Source organism: Buceros rhinoceros, unplaced genomic scaffold (assembly GCF_000710305.1).
Source record: "Buceros rhinoceros silvestris isolate BGI_N320 unplaced genomic scaffold, ASM71030v1 scaffold7973, whole genome shotgun sequence".
NCBI classification, from domain to species: domain Eukaryota; kingdom Metazoa; phylum Chordata; class Aves; order Bucerotiformes; family Bucerotidae; genus Buceros; species Buceros rhinoceros.
The window spans coordinates 30670-54684 of NW_010404166.1; the positions used below are offsets into that span (position 1 = coordinate 30670).

The 24015-nt window shown below is 36.4% G+C and overlaps 1 protein-coding gene across 1 annotated transcript in view; it reads right to left on the reverse strand.

Moving 5' to 3' along the window:
* CCDC73 (coiled-coil domain containing 73) overlaps positions 1-22798 on the reverse strand; it is a gene marked incomplete at its 5' end in the record, with an annotated part of 38817 nt that extends 16019 nt beyond the window's left edge. The window contains 9 exons of the mRNA XM_010133264.1: positions 486-545; positions 888-1016; positions 6437-6516; positions 9345-9480; positions 15765-15803; positions 17845-17919; positions 18741-18776; positions 19513-19584; positions 22727-22798. Coding sequence (XP_010131566.1) covers positions 486-545; positions 888-1016; positions 6437-6516; positions 9345-9480; positions 15765-15803; positions 17845-17919; positions 18741-18776; positions 19513-19584; positions 22727-22798 — 699 coding nt within the window. The remainder of the gene's footprint in view (positions 1-485; positions 546-887; positions 1017-6436; positions 6517-9344; positions 9481-15764; positions 15804-17844; positions 17920-18740; positions 18777-19512; positions 19585-22726) is intronic.
* Between the last annotated feature and the right edge of the window lie 1217 nt (positions 22799-24015).

Below are 24015 nucleotides of genomic sequence, written 5' to 3' on the forward strand. Positions count from 1 at the left end.
CTAGCCAAGCCAATCTCTACTCCCTAAAGACCAGAACAGCACTTACTAAAAGACGACCTGCACAGGAAAAAAAGTGCTGAGTTTCAGGCAGAAGACAGCCTTAAATGTGCTCAGTTGCTTCCAAATATATTGAGAGAGGAAGATATTATCAAAACAAAGTGCTTTCAGGTAATTGCAAAGAGCTTTCAATTTTCTCTGGCTTTGGTTCTATTACATACACAGATGCAGTTATCTACTGAAGACACAATCGTTATTTTGGGTGGACTCTCATTCCTTGACTTTGTTCTGGTAATACATGTTCTAAAAACTGAGGAGCAAGGCCCCATTTCTGTTGGTATTTAAATATTTCTGAAGAGGAAACAAGCAAATTTAATTGGTTTTAATAGCTTATATTATTATATTCTTATATAAGAAACTTAGATATGAAATATAGCACATATATTCCTAAGTGATTTTTAGGAAACAAGGTTGCATTAACAACTCACCAGCTTTTCTTCTTTAATCTGAGTGTTTTCTTCTTGAATTTTTTTACTAACTGCTGTCTCCTTAAAAAAAGAATATGAAGAACAGTAAAAGACATTTTAAATTACTGTCTATTTTCTTTAGTAATATTGTACTAACGATATTGTGAATCATCATGAGGCTATTTAAAGAAATGTAATTACTTTCAAAAGTCTTCTAATCCTTTTTTTTTTACTGTGAAATTATACTTATATTCATAGCATATTTACTTCCCTGGAAATAGTTAAATAGCTTTGTTATATTGTATCTGCAGTTAGTAGAAAGGAATCACTAATCTGTATACATCAGAGAGATCACTGCCACAATGTTTGCTGAATGAAAAACAGGAAATAGTCACCAAAAATTTAATTTAAATTCCAAAATACCATTCTGATTTTTTGTTGCAGTTCTTGAAACTGTTTTTCTTTTGCTGCAAGATTGATGTTTTCTTCTCCCACCCTGTACTGAGATGTGACCTTGGACCTGATCAAGTCTGCAGTTACTTTCTTCAGTTCCTTAACACAGGAAATACATGTAAATAGTTCATCCAGCACAGGCATTGCAATTCAAAACAAAGACAAATCTTCTAAACTATCCTGAGTCATGACCTATGTTTAAATAATGTATGGAAGCAACAGAATAAATTAGAGGACCTGAAATTTGTAAGACTAACTAGCTAAACTTTAAACTTGTCACATGTGGCTAGAAGTTTATTTTCAGAAGTAAAATGTTATTGTGCCTATTTTATTGTTTGAATTATTGATGACACTTAGGCGTTTCATTACTTTCTCTTCCAAGAAGTACACTAGAAGCAGACATTGAGTCGGTATTGGCAAAACCTCCTACACTGAACTACACCATAAAGTACCTATTGTAACTACTGTGTACGATCTGGGGAATCAGGAGGGGAAAGAGAACGAACAGTGACTATCTGGTAAAAACAGGAACTGGCTATAAATTTGGAGGATCTTTGCTTTTCCCAAAACATTAATTACTTAATCTCAGGAGAATGCTAAATTAATTTTATATTACAGGCTTCTACAACATGAGTTTCCATCTAAAATATGCCTTTGATTTTATAGTCTTTACAATCTTTTAAATATCCTGCTTTTTTTTTTTTAATCTGTTTTCTAACCAGTTTATCCAAGCTCCTCGTGCAGCAAATAAACAGCAAATGCTTTGATCTCATTAAATTACAACTTATAGTTCCTGGAGTCATAAATATTGTGCCCAGTTCTCCCCCACCCCTCCCATTCTGGTACAAGGTAGTCTGTTTAATATCGCTCGCTCCTTGAGCGCTCTGACGTTTACTCAGACAAATAGCAGAGGTTATGAATGCTGCTCACAGATAGTATCAAGAATTCTTCGTGATGCCATAGTGGTGAACCAAGCGTTCAGAATGGTAATAGTTTTATCTAACAACTAAATTTGGTCTGTTTAACTTTTCTTCACAAAACTGGAATTCCATCTTATCACAGACCAATGGTTTAACTGTTCTGGACAAAATCATATAACAGTACAAAAGAAAAAGGGAAGATTACATTGCAACTGAAATTCACAAATAGAAAGTTTTATGGAAAAGAGAAGTATAGGTACTACTTTTAAATAAATCAATTTTTTTTTGCTAAAATACATGAGAAATAAAGCCTCTAGCCATAAATAAATCTGAAATGATCTAGTAAGTACTAAGTGTAATTGCAGAATCAATTACAGAACCAAAAGATGGCGATGCTTTAACTGTGATATTCTGTAAGCTAGTACAGCCTTTTCCGTCTTTTGCAAGTGAAAGCATTAATAATTGTACTGTTTTTACTAGAAGGCTCTGTAATGAAACACATGAGGAGTGTTCCTACATTTAATTGGCAGAAGGTTCAAGTGGTTTTACCTTTGTAAAAGGGAACCGTGCCAGTCTTTACAGAGAACTAGACCGATGGCATACGGAACACAGCTAACAGTGCCTGTGACAGAAGCAGGTGCAAGACCCTGCCATGGGTCTGACACTATGGATTTTACAAAACAGAGTTTATTGTGTGCAGAAAATCTTATTACTGATTTTGACATGAGGAAAGAACAAGTAAATCATGCCCATGAGGCAGAAAAGATGACTGGATTTTCTTCTTTGTATAGAGCAGTTGGATGTGTATAATCCATCTGGAACTAAACCAGATCTGCTAATCTAACAAAGCTGTAGGCAGGGAAAAAAACCCACCAAACAAAAAACCACCCCCACCAACCAACCAACCAATACAAACCTGGAAAGAACTAACACAAACCACATCACCAAAAATAATGGGAAAGTTTTCCATGGAGAGTTAAACCACAAGCTATATGGCTGTGAAAATAACGTAAAATAATTTTATACATATATATGTATATTTTCTGGTACTCTGAAATTAAATAATAAAAGAAAAATAATTTAATCCCTGGAGTTTTTGCTTCTTTCTCTAGTAGCTTTCTGTAATTAAAAAGATCACTAGCAGTATTCAATCTGGAAAATAATTTTACGAGCTTTTGGGGAATGCTAAGGAAGAATGCTAAAGCTTTAATCGCAGTCCTTTGATGTGTTGCTAGCAGCCAACGCGTAGGGACACAGCTTCAGAAACACTGCAGGCCAAGGTTCAGTCAGGAGTGTCACAGAAGAAACAGTCCCGCTCCTTATACGTATTTCCCTTTTGCCAGTTGAGCTAAGCTAGAATGTCTTCCTTTTTAGTAAAATGTAGTTTTGATCAATATAAAATTTTCATTCTACTTTCCCTCAAGGCCTCACAAATACATGTACCAGCATGAAGAGGTGGAACGGACTGGAAAAGCAGCCAGCGCAGGCAGATGTAACCGCTTCCCGGGACCCTGCTGGTAACTTGTGCAAACTCTACCTGTATCCAAAGTTACAACTAAATCTCTTTGTTCTCTTCCTAGATTGGGGCAACTCTCTGATAATCTCTCAGGCCCTGAGCAGCATAGCTGGTTTGTAAGCAGCAGAATGATTGAAACCTTTTTCTTGCCCAGATTTTAACGCAAGCATTTTCACAGCGGTTGAAAAGAATCCTACCACACTGACTCTCTAAACATTCAAATCCTAAAATAAATGATGTTGAAAAGGAAATTATGCCATGGTCCTTTAAACTAAGATTTAGAAACTGGATTTGTGAGCCAGCAATGTCAAGAGAAAGCTACAACCTCTCTAAATAGTATCTCTTTCCACAAATCCTAGAATACCAAAACCTGTGCAGAATGGACCTCAATTTAATCCAGAGTTTACTCTTGTACCCATTAACACCCCCATCACATACTTGCAGTTTCATTACAATTGGAGATTAGTTTATTTTTATCCATAAATGTTGAATAGCTTTCACTAACTGCATATTCCCATTAAGACCAAATGTGTGAGATCATCCCAGTCTGAGTCCCAGTAACAGCTGTGGCAAGAGCTGACAGCCGAATTAAGATCTTCGTACTACGGATAGTCGTTCCCACTCCAGCACTGAGGAAAGGGGAAAGAAGTTTGAACCCCCAAGTTGTCAGAGCTGTTAGAGGTCAGTCAAGTCTCCAAGGCAGGTAAAACCAGCTTTACGAGTTGTCCCAGCTTGTGCTGCAGATGACATGACTCCTTTCAGCTATGCAGCAAGTGAAAACAGCCGCTAATCCCTCTTCCCAACTCCTCTAAGTACCAGTGCTCTCTCACTGTGTTGTACCTCTTGTGGTCCCTTCAGCTCTACAACGGAAGGGAAAACACCTGACTGCTTTAAGACCACTTCCGCAGTGGTGAGGGCCAAGTACAAGGAAACAACAATGAAATGAAACTAGCTGTGGGCAGTCCTTTGTGAGTTCAAGCATTTCTCTTCTCCTGCAGAGTGACTCAAAGGATGAGCCCACAGCCCTTCGCAAACAGAGGCTCTGCCGAACTAACAGGCACCGTTACAGAGAGAGTTCAGAAATGCACTCTCTCACTTCCAAACTTTCCAGAAATGTTTTGTAAGCGAACTGTTGAAATTGGGAATACTGAAGAAGGGCTGTATTTTTTTCTTTTACTCTATTTTCACAGAAATTCTGCATTTTGAGGAAAAGGGAATGTCTCTCATATACAACTCTTATTTATAAAACTGTATTTTTGAATAAACAAGCCTGTACTTTTTTGCAATAAGGCAGTGCTACAGCAAAGTGCTGCAGCACTGCCTGAATATTAAAATGCTAAGAAATTAAAATCTAGTTCAGTTTTCCTCCAGTTATCCAAAATAGGATGGTCAAATACTAAACCACCGATAAGATATTCAGAATAACCACAATAAAGACATTTCCTGGTGAATTGAGAAGCCAGATTAAGTTTCAGTTAGCCCCTTCTGCTTATCTAGCAGTATTTCATTTAAAATTCATCACCCATGACCTTAAGAATCAAGAGTAGAGCTGAAAAAAATGGATCAAGCAATATGTTTGATTACTGGAGTAGATAAATCACTATCAGTTTCTCTCACACACCTCTTTTACTCTCAAATTTCACTACGTAAAATGTTCTTAAACATTTTTTTTCTTCTTACCTCTCAAATGACTTGCCCTCGGAGAATTCTAAGTAATGAATTATTCTCGGTTTCTTAACCAAAAGCAACAAATCTAATTTACTGTGATACTTAACAATTTCTAAAACTCCTGAATTTACAACATAGTACTATAAAGATGTGTTGCATTTTAGATGAATGTCCTTCTTTTTGCCACATACAAATCAATTATCCTTTTTTAAAGAAATTGTGCAATTGAAGTGTATACACGCAAGACAAAGCTGTCCTCAGACCTTCATGGCTCTGATGATATTAGTCTTCTAACACACGTGGCTTTTCTGTAGAGGAAAGTCATCACCACTGACAGCTTTCCATTTCTTTCCATTGCTCTTCCATCCATCAACTATTTCAGATAAATTATGCAGTTTTTATATATAATATACAATGTATCATTTGAATTACGTAGCTAAATAAACATTTCTAACTGTTGTAAGACCTAATTGTGATTTAGAAATTGAGAATTTTTCCAGTATTCCTCTCTACAGTTATTGTGTTTCTCAGCCTGCTTTTATGATGGCAGTTCTGAAATCTGAGATCAAACAGGCACTTCAAAACTTGATCTTTTTGACGCTGAGGTTTGCCATGTTATGTTCTAGTCATGTAGCTAAACAGAACTAGAATAGATTCCAATTAATCTTTACTGTGGCTAGAAGATCTTCCTGTAATAAATAAAAGAAGTAAAGCACTAGAAAAGTATGAAACAAATTAAAAAAACCCTAAAAGTGTATCTACTTCAAGATAAAATTTAATTTTAAGTCAGGTTTCTAGAGGCATCATACTCCAAAGACCCTTAACTATAAGAGGCTGTGGCTCTTCAGAAGAAAACGCCACTAGATTCAGGGGGAGTTTCACTCAGGGAGTACCTTCAAATCTCATTTTTCAGGCAACTTCTTTGTCCATAGTATCACTATGAACTAAGAAGCTGTGACAGTTGCGCTGTCACAAAACTCTCCCACTTCTGATGGGGATTCAGTTAAGTTTATCGTATGTTCCATACTTAACTAAGTTAAGTAAGTTATCCTATACCAGCTTGCTGCTATGGCAACTGCTCTTGTTCTCTCTCTGACTAAACTGGAATCACCACTGCTAACTTACCCTATCAGATGGGAGAGGCAATGACAGCATAGCACAGGAAGAAGAGACATTGCTGATAATTAACAAGAAACAAGTAGGATGCTGTAGAGATAAATAAGGTTCCCAAGTTACAGAAACTATTCAGAGCTGCTCCAGTTTTAATTGGCGTTTATCTCAAGTATCTGTGCACAGCGAGGGAGCACAAGAACAACTGAGCCATTAGTGACAGAATGGAGAACACGTCCACTACAGCAGCCTGTAGAAGTCCCAAAGAATCCCACTTACGCACTCAGAAATGTGTTCTAACTTACTTCCTTCAGGTTACTTATTTCAGTCTCTTGTCTCTTATTCACAGAGGTTAGTTTCTTATTGAGCTGTATCGCCTCCTGCACTTTAAACAAAAGTTAAAACATGTTAATAAGTTCTTTCACATTTGAATGAATATTTCATTTATAACTGCAGTGTATGTGTAGATAATTTATAAAATAATTAAACACCTTCATGGAAAGGGGACTAAGACTGGAAATATGACTCGGCTCCTTTTTCTCTATAGTGTGATATAGCAGATACAGCAGGTGATACCAGCTCTATACCTAGAACAATGAGTTAAGACATTTCGGTATGTTGGTTTGCCTTTTTTAAAAATCATAATTTAGTTTTTAGTGTCATCTGATGTCACTCAATTAGCATCGCTTCTCCATGAACTTTTAATCTTCGTTTTGTTTTTTAACAAAAGCTTTGCTTTTTAATTTGCTTTTAATTTTCTGATGAGTTTATTTTTAGAGGAAGATAGAATATAACAGACCACATAACACTCAAACAACTGAGTTAACAGATGTACAGAGTTATATGCATACAGGACATGGAAGACCATGAACAGCAGAGGATAATGGAGAGGAAAACTCTAAGAATAACCTCTGTCCCTTTTGAAAGGGAAGGGGATTTTCCCTTAGACCTTATACAGGTCAAGATACTACTGGGAAATTGCTTAAAGTTACACAATGAACAGCTGAAGATATTCAGCAGTCCCTGTACTTTTTCAGTCACCTCTATTCAAGCTCAGTGTTTTGATCCTCTGAGGTCTCTCTTCAACCTTTTCTATTTCCTGATTCCTCTTCGTTCACTCCTAACCTTTTTTCTTTATTTTCTCAAAAAGCTTCTGGCACAACACTTGAATACAAGAACTCCAGACACTCCAGCACAGCCAGAAAGTCCTTTCCTTTTGTGCTAAAGATGGTAAGCAGCATGGGGAGCGAGGGACAACAGCCTTGCAATACCATAAGCAATTTTGAAGTTTTATATAAGAGTATACACTTAAGTGAAAATACTTAAGAATATAACAAATATCTTCTAACACCACTTAGAAAAAACCCCACAAGAAAAAGCAGGCAAAAATTTGTAAAACTCTTTCCTGTCTTCCAACAAGGATCATGTATTCACTCTAGCTTTAAAATACCAATGGTGGGGCATTGGTCAGGCAATGAAGTTTTAGATTTATTATAAATTGTGGTATTTTCCCTGTCCAGCACTGTAACACATCAATTTTCACTGTCTTGTTTCCCTGCTTTAATATACTAGATACAGAGCAACTGTTTATAAATTTGAACAATTTGCATGAAAAAAGGCTTTTATACTTTCCACCTGACTTTTCCATCAACTGCAGTCCTTTGCTCAGAATTTCAAGTCACCTATGTGCCTACGGCACGTCTTTCTTACTGCAATGCAAATTGAATTCTCTGTGGCAGAGGCACACGAGTCAAACAGACTGATGTCTTGAACAAAGCAGTTAGTCACACTTCATCTTTTCTAGAGGTTCATTTTGCAATGACTGATAAATCCAAGTAGAAAGATGGCAAAAAGCATTTATATATGGTTCAAACAGTGTAAATACCGAGAATAAATGTTATTTTTCCATGAAATTGCAAAACAACTTTTCTATAACGTAATAGAAAAGCCCTGTCCAATACCAAAAAAGGGAAAATACAGCAGTGTTCTCTCTTACTGTGTTTTTAATATTAAATATTATCTTATTTTATAAAGTGAATACAAAAGTAAATTGAGGTATTGAAATATCAGAAATACACATAGAACAAATTACCAACTCATTCAAACTAGATCTGAAAAACTATTTAGTTTCAGGCAGAAAAAACCCCAAGCTTATAAACTTCAGGAAGTTTTTTTGTGTTTCGGTGGGGTTTTTTGTTGGGTTTTTTTGTTTGTTTGTTTGCTTCTTTGAGTTAGTTATACACAGGATGTAAATTAAAATAAGTACTATTTGTTAAGGAAAGGGAGAAATATATGTTTACGTAGATGAAAACTACAGGCACGCAGAACAATACACAAGTCCATATTACACACATACACTGTGAAGTTCGCATAGAAACTTATCACTGTTATGAGAAACAAGGATTTCTCTCTTGAATTAATAGGTACAATATATAACCTCTGGTGAAAATACCTCATTTAAATGAGTTATCACCTTTATTATTTTACAGATAAAAGTTATATATTTGTATAAAATACATGTGGAATAATATTTGTGTGTTAGTTTCACAAATAATGTTATGTTTCTACACATGAATGGGGATAAGGTACAGATTTAGAAAGCTTCAATAGCCATATAGTCAGAATCTACGTAACACTAACTGGATAAAATTATTCATACCACCCTGTTTATTTACTGCTCTGGTTTTAGGATTTTATATTTCCTTAGAAGAAAATAATTATTTCATTAATGTTTTCTGTCCCTTTCCCAATACTAAACCTACTTTCAAAAGCATTCATTTTCCCGTTTGCTAATTCCTTCACTTCCACCCCCTTATTTGGAATGGTACAACTGTTTAAGTTGACTGTGCTGGATGGCAACTAGAAGCTGATCCAAATAAAGTGTAATTTTTTTTTTAAATGGGTGGGTCTGTTGCTGGATTGTTCTGAACACAAATCAGTTCCTCTGTGTAATTTACTATGTGGTTACACACACAGCTGTGATAGCGTATGAGCAAAGAGTAGAAGAGGTATGGGGCCTGTGCTGCTTGACCTGGCACTGGCAGAGAAACAAACACTGAGGAACCTGCTGAGATATAGTAACTGCCGTGGTTATAGCTGATACCCCTCACAGGGTAGCTGCTCTTTTTTGGAACGGTCAGCTGCCTCCTGACAAGTCAGTGTTGTCAAAGCACCACAAAACCAAATGCTGGAGTACATTTAAGACATACATACCACTGTGTTCTAGTTTTCCATGGACACCTTTTACAACTCCAAACTGACACGCAATAGTAGCATAACACCTCTCAACTTCATTCAGTTTCTTATGATGCTCTTCTTTAGCTGTTAAGTGCATCTGTAATTTTTGATCCTGTTCGAAACATAAATGAAGCATCTAATGATAGTAACCAGCACACAGAAATCAAGTCTCCTAAAGCTTTTTAACACAACAGCACAAATGCAAAATCATTCTCAGAATATCTCAGTTGTCTATTTCATATCTAACAATCAGTTCCCATTTCCAGGCAGCACCTCATTCCAAAGACCTTCACCCGTGTGCTGGATTAACAAAAAAGCACTTTAACGTATTTTCATATGCTGTCCCTTATATTTAGACCTGTACTAACTGTTTTCAAATCCTTATTTCAAGTCTTCCTTTGTTATGTGGTTTAAACATGTTAGTCAAGCTGCCAGTGCATTGAGAACGCAGCCGCACACGTTGCTGCTGCCTGTGGTTTAGGCAGCAGCGCGTGGCATGCTCGCCCTCCTTTGATGCGGGCTGTGCGGGGGGTTTAATGCAGTCCCCTCCCTACCTCAGCTGTTCATGGGGCTGCGTGAGCCCGCGTCTGCCTGCAGACTCACAACCATACGGTGGCTTCAGCAGCCGTATGTTTGTACCTCGCTGCCCTGGCTGCTTATTTATCCCTGCTGTGGTATTAAACCAAATATGCCACTTGTCCCAGGACACAGGGCCTGATGATAAACTCTAGACAGCTCAGATCACAGTCTCCACAACCCACTGTTCCAGTGCTTTCATAGAGGAGCAAAACACAGAAAATACAAACTCAAACAAAAATATTGTGGGGGGTTGGTTTGTTTAATACAGCCCTGTTCAAAGTATAGGGCCACTATGATAATCAAGGGAACTGAGCACCCAACACGTGAGGAGAGCCTGAGGGAGCTGTTCACCTGGAGAAGAGGAGCCTCAGGGGGATCTTACCCATCTGTGTAAATACTGGGTGGTGGGGAAGAAAATAAAGACAACTCAGCCAGACTCTTCTCAGTGGTGCCCGCTGACACAAAGTGAAATACAGGAAATTTCACTTAAACTTGAGGGGGAAAAAAGAATTACTGTGTGGATGGTCCAACATTGGAACAGGTTGCACAAACATGCTACTGAGTGTCTGTCTGTGGACAAACATTAAAAATCCGACAGGAAATGGCTCTGTGCAACCAGCTCTAACTGACCCTGCTTTGGGCAGGGCAGGGCTAGACTAAACCATCTCCAGAGATGCCCAACAGCCTCATCCATTCCAGCTCTGGGGTTGTTAAAAATGACATAGTGCAAGAAAAATAAGGAGAGAATTTGTGTATTTGACACAACCTAAATAATAGAATTTCAACATACTTGCCACAAAAAAGCAGAAGCACATCAACTACTTCTAAGGAGTAGTGGTGACTTGGATTTAGATTAGTGAAATTAATGCAGATTAATATCACATGCTTCCCAGAAAAATGTATGTAACCTTTTAATGAGCAGTTATTAATTCCTCAGTATCAGCTAGGAGTTGTAGTATCTTGAAACATGATGAATTCATTTCTGCTTTATGTACCTGTATGGGGGATTCTAACTACTTTTATAAGCATCTTACACTATTTTTTCTTCTATTAAGCCTTGGCCTAAGTAATATCACAATGAGGCCCACATGCTAATTAAGTAAAATGTATTTAAGTTTAATTAATTTTACTGATCTCTCTCTTGTTTTTGTCAGACTGATTGAAAACACATTCAGAGGAAGCTATATTCAGTGACACATCACTGATTTTTTAAAAGTTTTTTGTCATCCTTTCATATACACTAGGTTTTTGTGTTCCTCTTTTTACTGTATTTTTGGTAATAGCTTTGTAAGTATTATTTGGTCAATTTTAAAATTAATTTTCTCTGAGAGAGTGGGCTATATTAATTCCTCAGAAAAGATATCCATTTATCTAGACATCTAATCTATTTCTAATCTACAGTAGAGCAACAAAGCAATTAAAATGAATTGGGCCAAATTCATTCCTGTGTGTAAATTCAGGTTACAGAAGGATGAATCTGTCCCAGTCTGTTTGGCTTCTGTAAGGCTCCATTTCCATACAGTAACAAATGCAATACATGTCCAAGCATCAGAGGATAATAAAAGCTGATAGTAATCAAAAGAAATGACCAGCATGAGGCTAGCAAACCAGGATCTACAATACAAGTTTCTCATGTTTTATAAGGTATGAAATTAACCACACTACAGCAAATGGAAAGTCATAATGGAAGCACTGGTAAAGAAACACCAGCGCTTACAGAATCAGTGCAAGAAACGGAGGTCGTGAGTGTTCGTATACTCTCTCTTTTTCCTTATCAGAATTTAACTGTTAAAGAACTGTTATTAACTAAAGCTATAATGTGGATTTTATAACAAAAAAATAAAAAGGAAAAAAATCTGTTTGTTTTTCCTGATAGTCATTCAGGTATATTTATTCCAAGAGATCGATGAACAGGGAAGAATCGCTTATTTGAGACTCAACAGCTTATGGCAAGATCTGAGGTTTTTTGCACTTTTTTTTATACGGAATTTTCTTAGTGTTATCCCAATTTCTTTAAGTTAACAAGACAGTGTTAGTCCCTCCTCACTAGGAAAGTAAAAATATGCTTTGTTATTTCCCAGAGCTCTTTCCAGTGAGAAAAGGAATTGGCCTGCTATATCCTCAGGATATATATCAAGACTTTTATTAAGAGCTTACCACTTGCCTAAGGATGATATTTGATGGCAAGCTGCTCTCCAGGCTTAGTGCACAGTAAAACGAAAGCTGAGTATGTGATTCTTCTGCTGGCAGTGAAAAGGTCTTTAAACATTCTTCCATAGAAGACAATCAAGAAACACCAGGAGACACTACAGCATAGGGAGGGTATGACCCTAAAGTTGGAGGGTCAGAAGACCCACAGAATCTTGGTGGTTCTTCCTAATGTCTGATACCGCAAGGACAGGAATTATTGCCCTGCCCTCCACCAGTAATAAAGATAAGCTGGGATGGGGAGTGGAATTGATTGTGGCCATATGGTTTGTTGAGGCACAATGATTTCTTGGTGGAACTAGAGCAGAGAAATAGCTCAGGGTCAGGTAGGTGACTGGAGAAAGACAAAGAGGGAATTGCTCATATCTGAAAGATATTCTGGAAATTGAGTCACTAGTCAGAGTTACTCAGTGAAGCAGAAGGTGGTAACTGGGAGGTGAAAGTGTCAGAGAAACAAAGGAGATGTAATGGCATGAAGACCTAAGGCAAGATCATCTGGAAATTATGCAAAGGGTTACCAATTGTAACTCTTCAAAACAGGAATTTCTTTTCCAGAATAGTTCTATTAGTTCCCACCATTTTTCTACTTTAAAATAATTTTTAAAATTTATACTGTATCTCTGCCTTCTTACTGTATTTTTAAACACAGTATAGTTACAGGCAAATTGCTAAAAAATGGGGCAAGGAAATAAAAAGAACATTGTTATCTTAGATTACTAGGAACAAAACAACTTTCTAAATTGCATTTATTTAACATTTCACAGTAATTAATTTTTTATTCATTTGGCAACTACATCTGTATTAGAAAACTAAATGATGTCAGGGAAGCTCTCAGGAAATGGCTCTACTGCGTTAAAGTATCCCTGACACATTCTACGCCAAGCAGCGCTCACGTGAGCAGCTCCTGGGCACAGTCCAGGAAACCCATGCTGTTCCCTGCACACGGTCACCTGGCTGCAGCTTCCCTCTTTTTTTGAAGAGTAGTAGAGTTTAATGAACCTAGACCATTTCACATCACTTGACTGCAGCTTCACTAATGGTCTCACAAACATTTAGTTTACAGTATAAACACAGTCAGCAAGTGAAACTAGACTAATTACCAGTCAGTCACAGAGGTAGTCATCACCCCGCCTACTTATTCACAGTGGTGCACTGAATCACTACCTTGTAGACAGTGATATCTCCCCATTGACTACAGAGAGCTTGCACTCCAAATCTGCTCTTCTGAATGGCACACAAGATTTGTCCGTAAACCAGCCAACGCTACTCAATCTCATTCTTGGGTTTTTATCTTATAGCACCATAATTACTGCAGAAGACAAACAAACACCTCTAAACGCTCACTTTCACAGACATGCCCAGGATCAGACACCACAAGTTAACATGGGAACACATACAGAGATGCTGCAGGTGGGGAGTTCTATCATTCTACATTGTCTCACTTGCCAGGAAATTAACAAAGGAGGAATCCAAGACCTGACCAAGGCCATTTTCCTCCAGCTATGTCTTTATTTCAGCAGCAAGAACACATTACAGGACTGCATTCCACAAAGACAACTAGCTTTGTAGTAATCACCCTGTAGCCTCCTGCCTGCGTAAGTGCTACTATCCATACGCAGTGAGGTACGAAGTGACTACACTGCACACAATAACCACTTTTATTCTGGAAACAAAGGAAATATGGAAGAAATAAATCCTTCATTTCTTTGCCTCTATACAGTCTTTCAATTCAAAACAAAATGTTCCACTATTTCAAAATCCTAGTGTATATGGTAAGAATTATATCAGCATTACATTTTTCACATAAACTTAACTGGATAGCATGCTAACACATAGCATATATGCAAAATATCAACACTGCAACCAGAAGACTGAAAGAATGGAATGGAAGGAACAAAGCCTGAATAAAATGCTGCACCAGCACAGCATGCTCAGCGCCCAACACATACACAAGCTACTTTACCAAGCAGCAGGGTTTCTACGTTGCAGATATAAACTAAATAGCACATCTGCTTACTTTCAAAACACCAGCCAGGTCATGATCTAACTTGTCTTTAACAAACTTTAAATTGAAATAGAAAGAACCTCAGATAAATGAATGGTTTGGAATTTAATCTATTTTACTTTTAAATATTTTGCCATTGTGATAACTAAGGGAGTCTACGTGGGCCACTACTACTTTGATCCCTAGAACGTACTATTTATTTCAATGCAGCTGCTCAGGGAATAAAGTTGTTAGAATCTGACGTGGTCTAAAACTGTATTAGTCCACTACTGCATAAGAATATAGAAAATAATTCATTTCTCTTTCTCCTGTGGCATTTCGTTTTCATTGTTTCATATCAGAGCATCTTCTATAAACGCAGACAAGCCATATATGTTATGTTTAGTGCTACAGGCCTGAGGATTTCTAAAATCTTGTCCCCCACGCAGTAGCATTTTTAATAACCACACTCTGTATCGAAGTCACGGTACCCCAATGTTTCCAAAATATTCAGAAAACCTATTATTGAAAGTTTATAAACATAAGAAAATACGATAGCAGTTTAAGCAGCACAGATGCATTTCCAGCTTATAGAGAAGGTATCGTGATTTAAGTATTCTCATTCATACAGAAGACTGAGCTTGCAAGTTATGAACGAAAGGTAATATGTGAAATGACCTAGAGGGAAGTTCAATATTTTTGTATATTTTAAACACATTTTCAGAAGAATAAATATAAGTTAAAAGTGAAGTAAGTCAAAACACATTTTATGTTGCCTTTGATCTTTAACTTGTAGCCTTATCTCCCAGGTCAGAGGGCACATTATTCAATTTCACCATATTTTGTGTAAAACCACTGTAGCGTTGAAGATGACTTTCAGTACAAATGTCATGGTACTTAAAGCTAAACTGGACCCTAGATTTTTAAGCTTCTTAATTAAAATCACAGTTTGTAATGGTCTGACAATATTATCTTTATTCTTTCCAGTTGAGCAGCAGCAGAATTTTCACAGCATTTATTCAATCAAGCTTAGCAGTGTTTCTGCTCCTCACTCTTTCACTTCCTAAAACAGACAACAGGGTTCAGAGCAACTATGCTGTCACTCTATAGAAATTTATTCTCTGTGTCAAAGGGAGTAAGCTGGGCTGGATGAAAACTAAACTGTTCAGGGGAGCTGATGTTAAGAAGTAATTCTGAGAGGAGGAATGAAAAAGTGAGAGAGAAAACATTAGCAGTTTTTCTTAAAAAGAAAACTAAGAAGAGCTTGGAATTCTCTATCACTTCTTTGAGACGAATACACTATATCCTGTCAGGGTAATATAATTACATTATTCAAATCAGTCTATAAAAAAATAACTAATCTATAAAGAGAACAAATGTACCAATTACACTTCAATTCAGGGAGAAAAAATTTCACGTGCTAAACAGCAGCTACCACACTACAGAAAACTAAAAACACTGGATTTGAAAGTTTGTCAGATCCAGAACTGGTATCATCTCTTTCAGTTATAATAACTAGCACACATCATTTAAGCATCAGAGTTGGTTATTATTTGTGTTGTACTCTAAGCAGATTTTTTTTCATAATAGCTCTTCCTTATTTTTTTATTTTTACTAACTCTTACCATTTCATTCAGTTTCTTTTCTAAAGTGTATTTTGACATCTGTAAAATGAAAGAGAGGTATTTGTTAAATTGCAGATACCTTTGTCCTGACGACAACCTGTATATTTAAGTATTTTCATAGCTAAGATTTAATTGCATTTATTGCCAATCCATACAGGAACACTGGGTTTGAATTAGTGATCACACTATTTTTTATTATTAGGTTCACTTTACATAATTTCACTTCATTGTTAAAATTATGGAAAAAGGCTTTACACTGTGTTACTAGAGGAGTTTTGAAAGACGCATAAAACCTTCTGTTTTCTGTCGTATCATACAAATAACGTGTAAGTGGACCACAGTCTGCAAGCTAAACTGAAATAAATTGAGAAAACAGTGACAGAAATGAAAGTGTTCCCTCAAGTCCTAGGGGAATATAACTGTGTTCCCCGTTAGAAATAAAAACTCTAGGCAGATATTCTGAACAGTGGCTTATAAAGACATATAGTACCAACGTTGCATGCTTTAATATTTAAGACTGATATTTGAAGTCATTAACAGGTTTTCATACGTGACTGACATCAGAGAATTTTGACTTCTGTAATACTTAAGACGGCAAGAGCTTTAGTCTCAGGGTCTTAGAACAGTTAAAGGAACATTTGACATTTCTCTCTTTTCTAGATATTGTCAAAAACCCAGTCTGTGTAAGCCTTATTCAGAAAAGCATTTTTTTCTAGGAAAAAACCCAATCTTCTAGAAAAGAACAATCATTTTAAGGCAGAATTTTGGCTCCGTTAGAGAGGACTGCAGAACCAAATTAGAAATTCTTCACCCTTCATTTTAGGCTGATTTCCAAGCAATTTCTCTATGCCCACAGGTTCACTGTTACATCCTACTTCCTCAAGCCACAGAAGGATTTCCTAGATCGGAACTATACTGTTACACAAATACTTGATCCATTAAGATTAAACATTTAATGTCAAGCTTTTTTTAAAATTTCTGTTTTATCTTAGAAAAGAAAGGCGAGTGGAACCTTTCATTGCTCTTGCTCTCCACACATGTTCAGACGACCACGGAGGAATATTCTACACCATTTGTGCTATGCCAAGGTTTGAACGAGGCAACCAAACCCTTACAGCTATTGCACAGAAGGCCAGCCACGGGAATAAATTTCTTTTGCTCCTAAGAGCAAATACCTTCAGCATTAACGAAATGATTGAACAGTCTGATACCAAGTAAATGCATACCATTACAACAGAGTGTTAATAGGAACAGAAGTGTGGCAAAGTCACGGGTAATCCGTTATAACCATTTTGTTTTCAATAGCATTACTATCCTACTCAATTTTGGATAGAAAAATAATCAGTCCCTGGCAATACCTGAAATCTGACAATGCATTACAATGCTAATTCTCTTCCACGTTGAGTTCTACTCTTTTAATCCATTTTCAATATATCTGCCTTGGTCTTTAAAAGAAATCCAAATACTAGCTGTGTCCTTTATTTTAAGTAAGTGCGAATCACAGCCACAACTACACCAACACTATGTAACATATAAAATACAAACCAAAAATAGCACCAAGCAGCAACAGAGTGAATTGTGATTTTATCAACAACTTTACTGTTACTGACAAACAGGCATTGGAAAGCTGTGGATTAAGTGGTAAATACAGAAACTTTGCCAGGAAAAATGAAAACTAATAAAACACACAGGTAGCACTGCAAGTTGGAGGCCCGGTGTCAATACTTAGGAGTTTATGTTTAGGAGTCTAAAACCAGTTTCCAGAAAGGTGAGAAATAAGACGACAAATGCAAATTATGGAAATTAAAAGAAAGCACATTTCACATGCTGTTTGGACTTTGCATCTGCAGTTCTGGAGGAAAAGAACTTTAGCTGGAAGGTAACTTAAAGTAGCCTGGACACTGAATAATAGAACAGAAACTCAGTGTTAGAAAGCAAGGTGTACATCTACTAGAAAGATTAAATTAGAAGACCTTGAAGACCCTCTTAAAAACTACTGTTTTCTCACCAGTGGAAAAAAACCCCAAAACTAAAACACTTGCACACCAAGGAAAGTTATTTAACAAAAGGAATAGTTTACCTGTAATGTTTTTAATGCTTCTTTCAGTCCATCAATTTCTTTTTCTTTTGTTTCTACATCAAGTTGATATTTTCCCTTTCAACAAAAACTGTACTTCAGGATTTAGGCAGAATAAATGCTTTTACAACAAGAATGTTACAAAAATAAAGCACTACTCTATGACAGAACAATTCATTGGAGAAAACAGGTGAAAGTTCAGCTACATAATTCTTAAATGCACATACATATCACTATAAAAAGAACAGTTAAAATACAGTAATATATGTTCATCTTTTGCCTAGTCAGTAAGTTTTTTAATTTTCTGTTCTGGGAGAGACAAGCCTGACAAAGGCAGAATTAAGAAGTTACTTCAGAAAAAAGATGCTAGATAACAAAGAAAGTATCGGGTAAATCCATTTTCTTATCCACTATAGCAGGGTCTTCACAGAAACAACTTCCTCAGCTTTTCCAATCTACAAAGACTGGACTGTGCATCTGACTTCAGTTAGTGCAAGTTCCTTAGAAAACCAGCTCAGGTAAATCAATAAAAGCCCTATTAAAATCTAGGCTTTTTTAAAACCAGTTAGAATTGTTATTTTACACTAGTACATGAGAAAGACTTATGTCAATTTGTCCCAAAGCCCCAAAATAAAGTACATTTTGTATAGTTTCAAGACAGATCATGAAAGAACAATTTTTCCCCAACTGCTGTTTAGCATAGGCAGATTTACAGTGACATTTCACAAGTAACTAAAGTTCTGTAAGCTATAAACAAAACCCCAAAAGTTACAAAGGTTATAAATTTCTTTTACAAATACCATAGCAAGAAAAATTTAGTTGTAGTATAGTTAGAACATCTTCGTTAAGTTATATGGCATTATCATTTGCTTCACTGTATGACAAATAAATAAGAGTACCTTTTCTTCTTCCATGGCAAACATCCTTGCCTGTAACTGGATTGTCAGTGGCATAAAACCAAAGCAAAACCAACAAATCAATACAGCACACGGGGTTAATTTTATTCCTGCAACTTGACAAGACGATATCATTACACTACACTGTCTTTTTTTCTTTAAGGACAGTTAGAGCAGCAAGCTTGCGAACTACCATTTATTTTTTCAAGAAACAAAAACCTAATCACTTGTCCGTTTCTTCCCTGTGTGATATGACTGTGATGCAGCATTAGTGATAAACTCTTCATCACCATGTGCAACAGTTTTGCTCCCTAGGACTGTTCTCTGCAAGATCTTTCAGCACTCATATTTGTTGATTATATAGTATGGAAGAAAACCACACAACCCCAATCTGAAAGACTGAAACACACTTTCAAATGTCGAACAGAATAAGTTACCATGATTTGTGAAGTTAACCTTACAGAGGACATACCATCCTAGAGAGAGGCGGAAATAGCCCAACAAAAAAAAACCAAAACAGATTAAAAGAAGCTTTATCTTCTCTAGGAATTTTTTGAAAAATAAAAATGAGAAATCCCAGGAAGAGCAGCTTACTGGGAAGAACTGTTAAAATACGGCATTATACTATGGAAGCAAAAGACTTGTTTTCTTTGAGTTGTATATTCTAGCATTTTATATGCAACAGAAAATTATTTTACTACCAACTGCTAACTTGCTATTATGCCATCATATTCTAAAATCTCATTGTCAAAGGCAGAAGGCCTTACTTTCCTACCTGCTTTTTAAAAGCCGCTACAGCATCTTTGTTTTGTTGGTGCAATGTGTCCATCTGATGCTGCAGAGTTTCCTGCTCGTGCAAAATAACAATAGCACGTGGTAAATATTATCTTACAGCAAACCATATATTTAATACTTCAAGAAAAAAAACCACCCTGATTCTTTGTTAAATATTTTTAGAAAGACATGACTGATTAAAAACAAAACCTGAAACTAAAAAGAGACATTTGTTAACAGGTAATCATCCTTTTGGGAGAGCTTCTCAAATTCACAAGTAACAATTCTCATCTCTGGAATTCAGATTTGTTGTTGCTAGGGCTTCTACAAGCCACTCTTACCCATGCTACCAACCTGCAGAAGCATGTCAACACCCACTGCCGTCTTAAGACAGAAAAAGACTAAGGCAGAAAAGACTAAGTGTAAGGTGATAGTATGATTCTTAACATCCTACTGCCTGGGTTTGCTCTCATCCGTAAAAACAAGAAAATGAGTTAAAGATGTACTATTATTTTTATTTTTGTTATTGTTTCATATCATAATCTCATAGACTAATACTACACTCTGTGAGTTGGAAATGTTTAAGCATCTTGTTCCTATACAAGACAGGAAAAAACCCCTCCACAACTGAGGCGAAGTAATACAGAAGATACATTTAAGACGAGTAAGATGATATTAGGCAAAAGGAGTCAAAAGGCTCTGTCCTCGAACAGCTATCTCAAAATATAGATGAGTGTTTAGCTAAGAAATATTAGGATGAAGAAGGAAATCAGTAATGACTGCACAAAAATAAATATTAAAAAGAATGACTGGAAGAAAATTAATTGGTAATTTATTTCACACACAAGAAGTCTAATTCCTTCTTCTGCCTTAATTGAGAAATTGGAGAGTTTTTCAGACAATTCTGTTCCAAAATTGCTCCTTGCTCCAGCAAACTGGTGTTGCTTTCAAGTTCCACAAGTGCGGGCTGTTGCCCTTTGATACAAGACAAGGTGTTCTATAGTCATGTACAAACTCATTAATTCATTCAAAGACAGGCAGAGAAAGTTTTGATTTGCATCGAAACAAACAATACATCCTACATGAAAGAATATTAAAAAGTGTGAAAACAAGCCTTGAGGAACGTTTTCCTGAAGTTGACACTTAGAACTGTGTTCAAAGACAGGGGTTTATGAGTGGGTGAAGGACACACCAAGTGTGCTCGAGAGCCAGAAATGGTGCTGCAGGGACAGCAAACCAACTACTGTCAGTGGAGTATTACTACTCACCACAGGAATAAAATTTTACATCCACAGGACTGTCAAGTAAAGTTTATACTTCTTTAGATTATAGGATTGCAAACCAATATTACATAATAACTTATGCAAATATAAGTTTGGTTTCACTGTCATCCTTTATACCTCCTTCCGTGTACCGTATACTCAAGTGCTGTAATTTACTCTAAAAAGCAACTGCGAAGTTTCTACAAATACTGATTTCTTAATAGACTATTCAATAAAATGACTATATACAAATTTCTCAGAAATTTAGTTGTGGGATAATTTTCCATACATGCTGTGTGTATGTTGGGCAGGAAGAGTGAAGAACAAAGTTACTTCAAAAAAAATAAACAAAATCACCTTTCATATTGTGATGTTATAATAAGTATAATGAGTATACTCATTAGATTTAAAGGAATATTTTGTCCAGTCAGTCTGGAGGCTATTTTCCCTACTCTAGCATATATTTTTTTCAAGAGCAGCAACAAGATTCATAAAACATAGACAAAGATTTGCTTAGAACTGCAATATTAAGCCAGAAACTTAGCTCAAATCATGTCTTTATATTAAACTAATCTGCTAAATTTAAGGTAAAATAAAAGACGTACTGAATCACAGAAATATTGACTGAAAGGGATATCTCTGAAGGAAAAAAATATAGTAGCAGAACCTTTGATAAGCCAGGGGAAGCTGTCTGCTTACTGACCTGCTATTGAGGTCAGCATGATTCTGCAGTCAGAAACCATCAGGTCACAAAATCAGTTTAAATGTCATACTGACCATTTTCATCTTACAGGAATCTGCAGAACTGGAAACTCCTATTAGCTTGTTCCTTTGAAGTTCCACAGTTCTGTATATGTGCTCACGTAAAGTTCCTAAAATCTGCAACTCATTGTTTACTTTATGTTTGTCATGTGCCCATGTTAAACGCAAAGTGCAGGGAAAAAAAGGAGGGAGTTCACCTGTAAGTCTCACCTTTTTAACACTGGTAAGTTAAATTGCTGTTGAGGACTCAATGAATGGAATCATCCCTTTTGAACCCAGATTATTCAGAACAGCAGTGCTAGCTTAAGAAAGGGAAAGAAGGGTTGCAAACTGAAAGCACTGTTCCTTTTACAAATATAAAATGGTTCCTGTTTGAGTGCACTTATATATCTTTCAGGGGAAAAAAAAAGCATAGTTTGGATTATTAATTTAAGATGGTTAGGATGAACTCCAAGATGAAATAGTCTTCCTTTACTACTAAGATGTTAAATATCTCAAGATCAAGGATAGAGCTGAAAACACTGTTTTTAATGTGATCGTAAAATACAGAGTGAAGCCTTTTATCTTGTGACCCAGTGATAGGGGCCATAGGTTTGATTGTATTAGAGCAGGGAATGGATTTCCTATGAAAGCATAACCTCAGGAGCCCTAATCCTAAGAAGGATGTTAAACTTATTATACTAAAAACTTCATACTGAGCATCTGAAACCTGACAAACCACTTTTGAGTATGTCTAACATACAAGTTCCTGATAAATAGTTTTGGGGGGAAATCATCACCTCCAAATCATTGCAAGTGAAGTTGTTTGAACAACTGCGCTGGTACTTGCACTTGCCAAAGCATAATACAGAGAAAGTGCTGCGTAGCTTCCTGACACTGACGTGCCCATATGCCTCACAGCAAGTGAATGCCTTATTGCCTCAATATTTACATCCCCTTTGACGGAAGATTTCCAATCATCCAAATATTACGATGACACTCTCATTAATCGGATTTCTAGGTTGGGCACAAACCAGATCAATACAAGAGGTACGTAAGTTCACAGCTAGACAAAAAACTATTGGCTACCACATCCTAATATTAGAAGTGTCAACAGCCTTGAAAAGGGGAATTGTACCAAATCACAATCCATATTACTACAAAAATTTATATTACAGCAGTTAAAACACCTAAACCATGTAGGAAAGTTACCTTCTGCCATTCAAGTTCCTGTTTCTCTACAACAATTTTACTTATTTGATCTTCATAATTATTCTCTGTTTCCTAGTTGAGAAAAACAAAACAAATTCACGTAAGACAGTACCTGCAAATCAAACACCAACTTAAGCTGTGTATTCACACTCACACTCTTCTTCCTTTACAGTCCAGTACACAGAACAGTATGTGCCTATACACCATATGGCAAAAAAAAAAAAAGGAAACAAAAGCTCTCTGGATGTGTTAAAATAGCAGATGAGTTCAGCTGCTTTGGTCAGAAAACTTGCAGTATAAAAAGTTTTGGCCTATACACCATATGGAAAAAAAAAAAAAAAAAAGGAAACAAAAGCTCTCTGGATGTGTTAAAATAGCAGATGAGTTCAGCTGCTTTGGTCAGAAAACTTGCAGTATAAGTAACTTAGATGGAAATGCACAGCAGAAAATTAGGAGCTAGGATTACAGCTCCCTTAATCAGCAGGCACAGGTTCCTTTTCATTCATATTCTCTTTTGCATCTTACAGCAAAATCAGACTCAAGGGAATAAACCATACTTGACTTCACAGTTGAAGAGTGATTGAATAGTCTGATGAACCGAGTCAAAATACCGAGATGAAGAAAATTCAGCAAGCTGCAATAAGTGCTTCGAGAATCAATTGTTAGTCAATGACACAGATAAACATGGTTAATGAGTCAGAATCATTGGGATAACTTAATTATTCAACTCAAAGTACTTGAATCTTTATTCTTTTTGACACCTACCAGGACAACTGAAAAATTTGAGTCAGCAATTACTTCTGTTATTATGGAAAAAGTTAAATACTTACAACAATATGTGCCAAGACTTCTCTTGACCTACCAGATTAAAGAAGTTATACAGAAGTTGTGGATAATCAACTCCTATTTTTGATAAGATGAGCTACCAGAAAATCTGACAAGAACATTACTAAAGTTTCCTTCACAATCCAGAAGATGGACTAGTAACAGGAAGGTGTGTAACATCTCCTGTTCTTGCAGAGGCACCAGAAGACAAGAATCACACTACTACTGTGATAATAAATGAGACTTACCTGCTGATAATCACAGCCGCTAACATTCTATGGGAATTTTCCTGAAACATTCTGGTATCAAAGTCAAATTTTCCTGAATGGAATCAGCTTCCCTTCTGAGTCAAATTTGTATTTGTAAAGAAAGGCCAGTGCTCACAAAATACCGACAAGAGGAAGAGCAACAGGTTCCCATCAAAGTCATAACTTCTTGCGAGGACAGTATTTAGGCCTTTGATG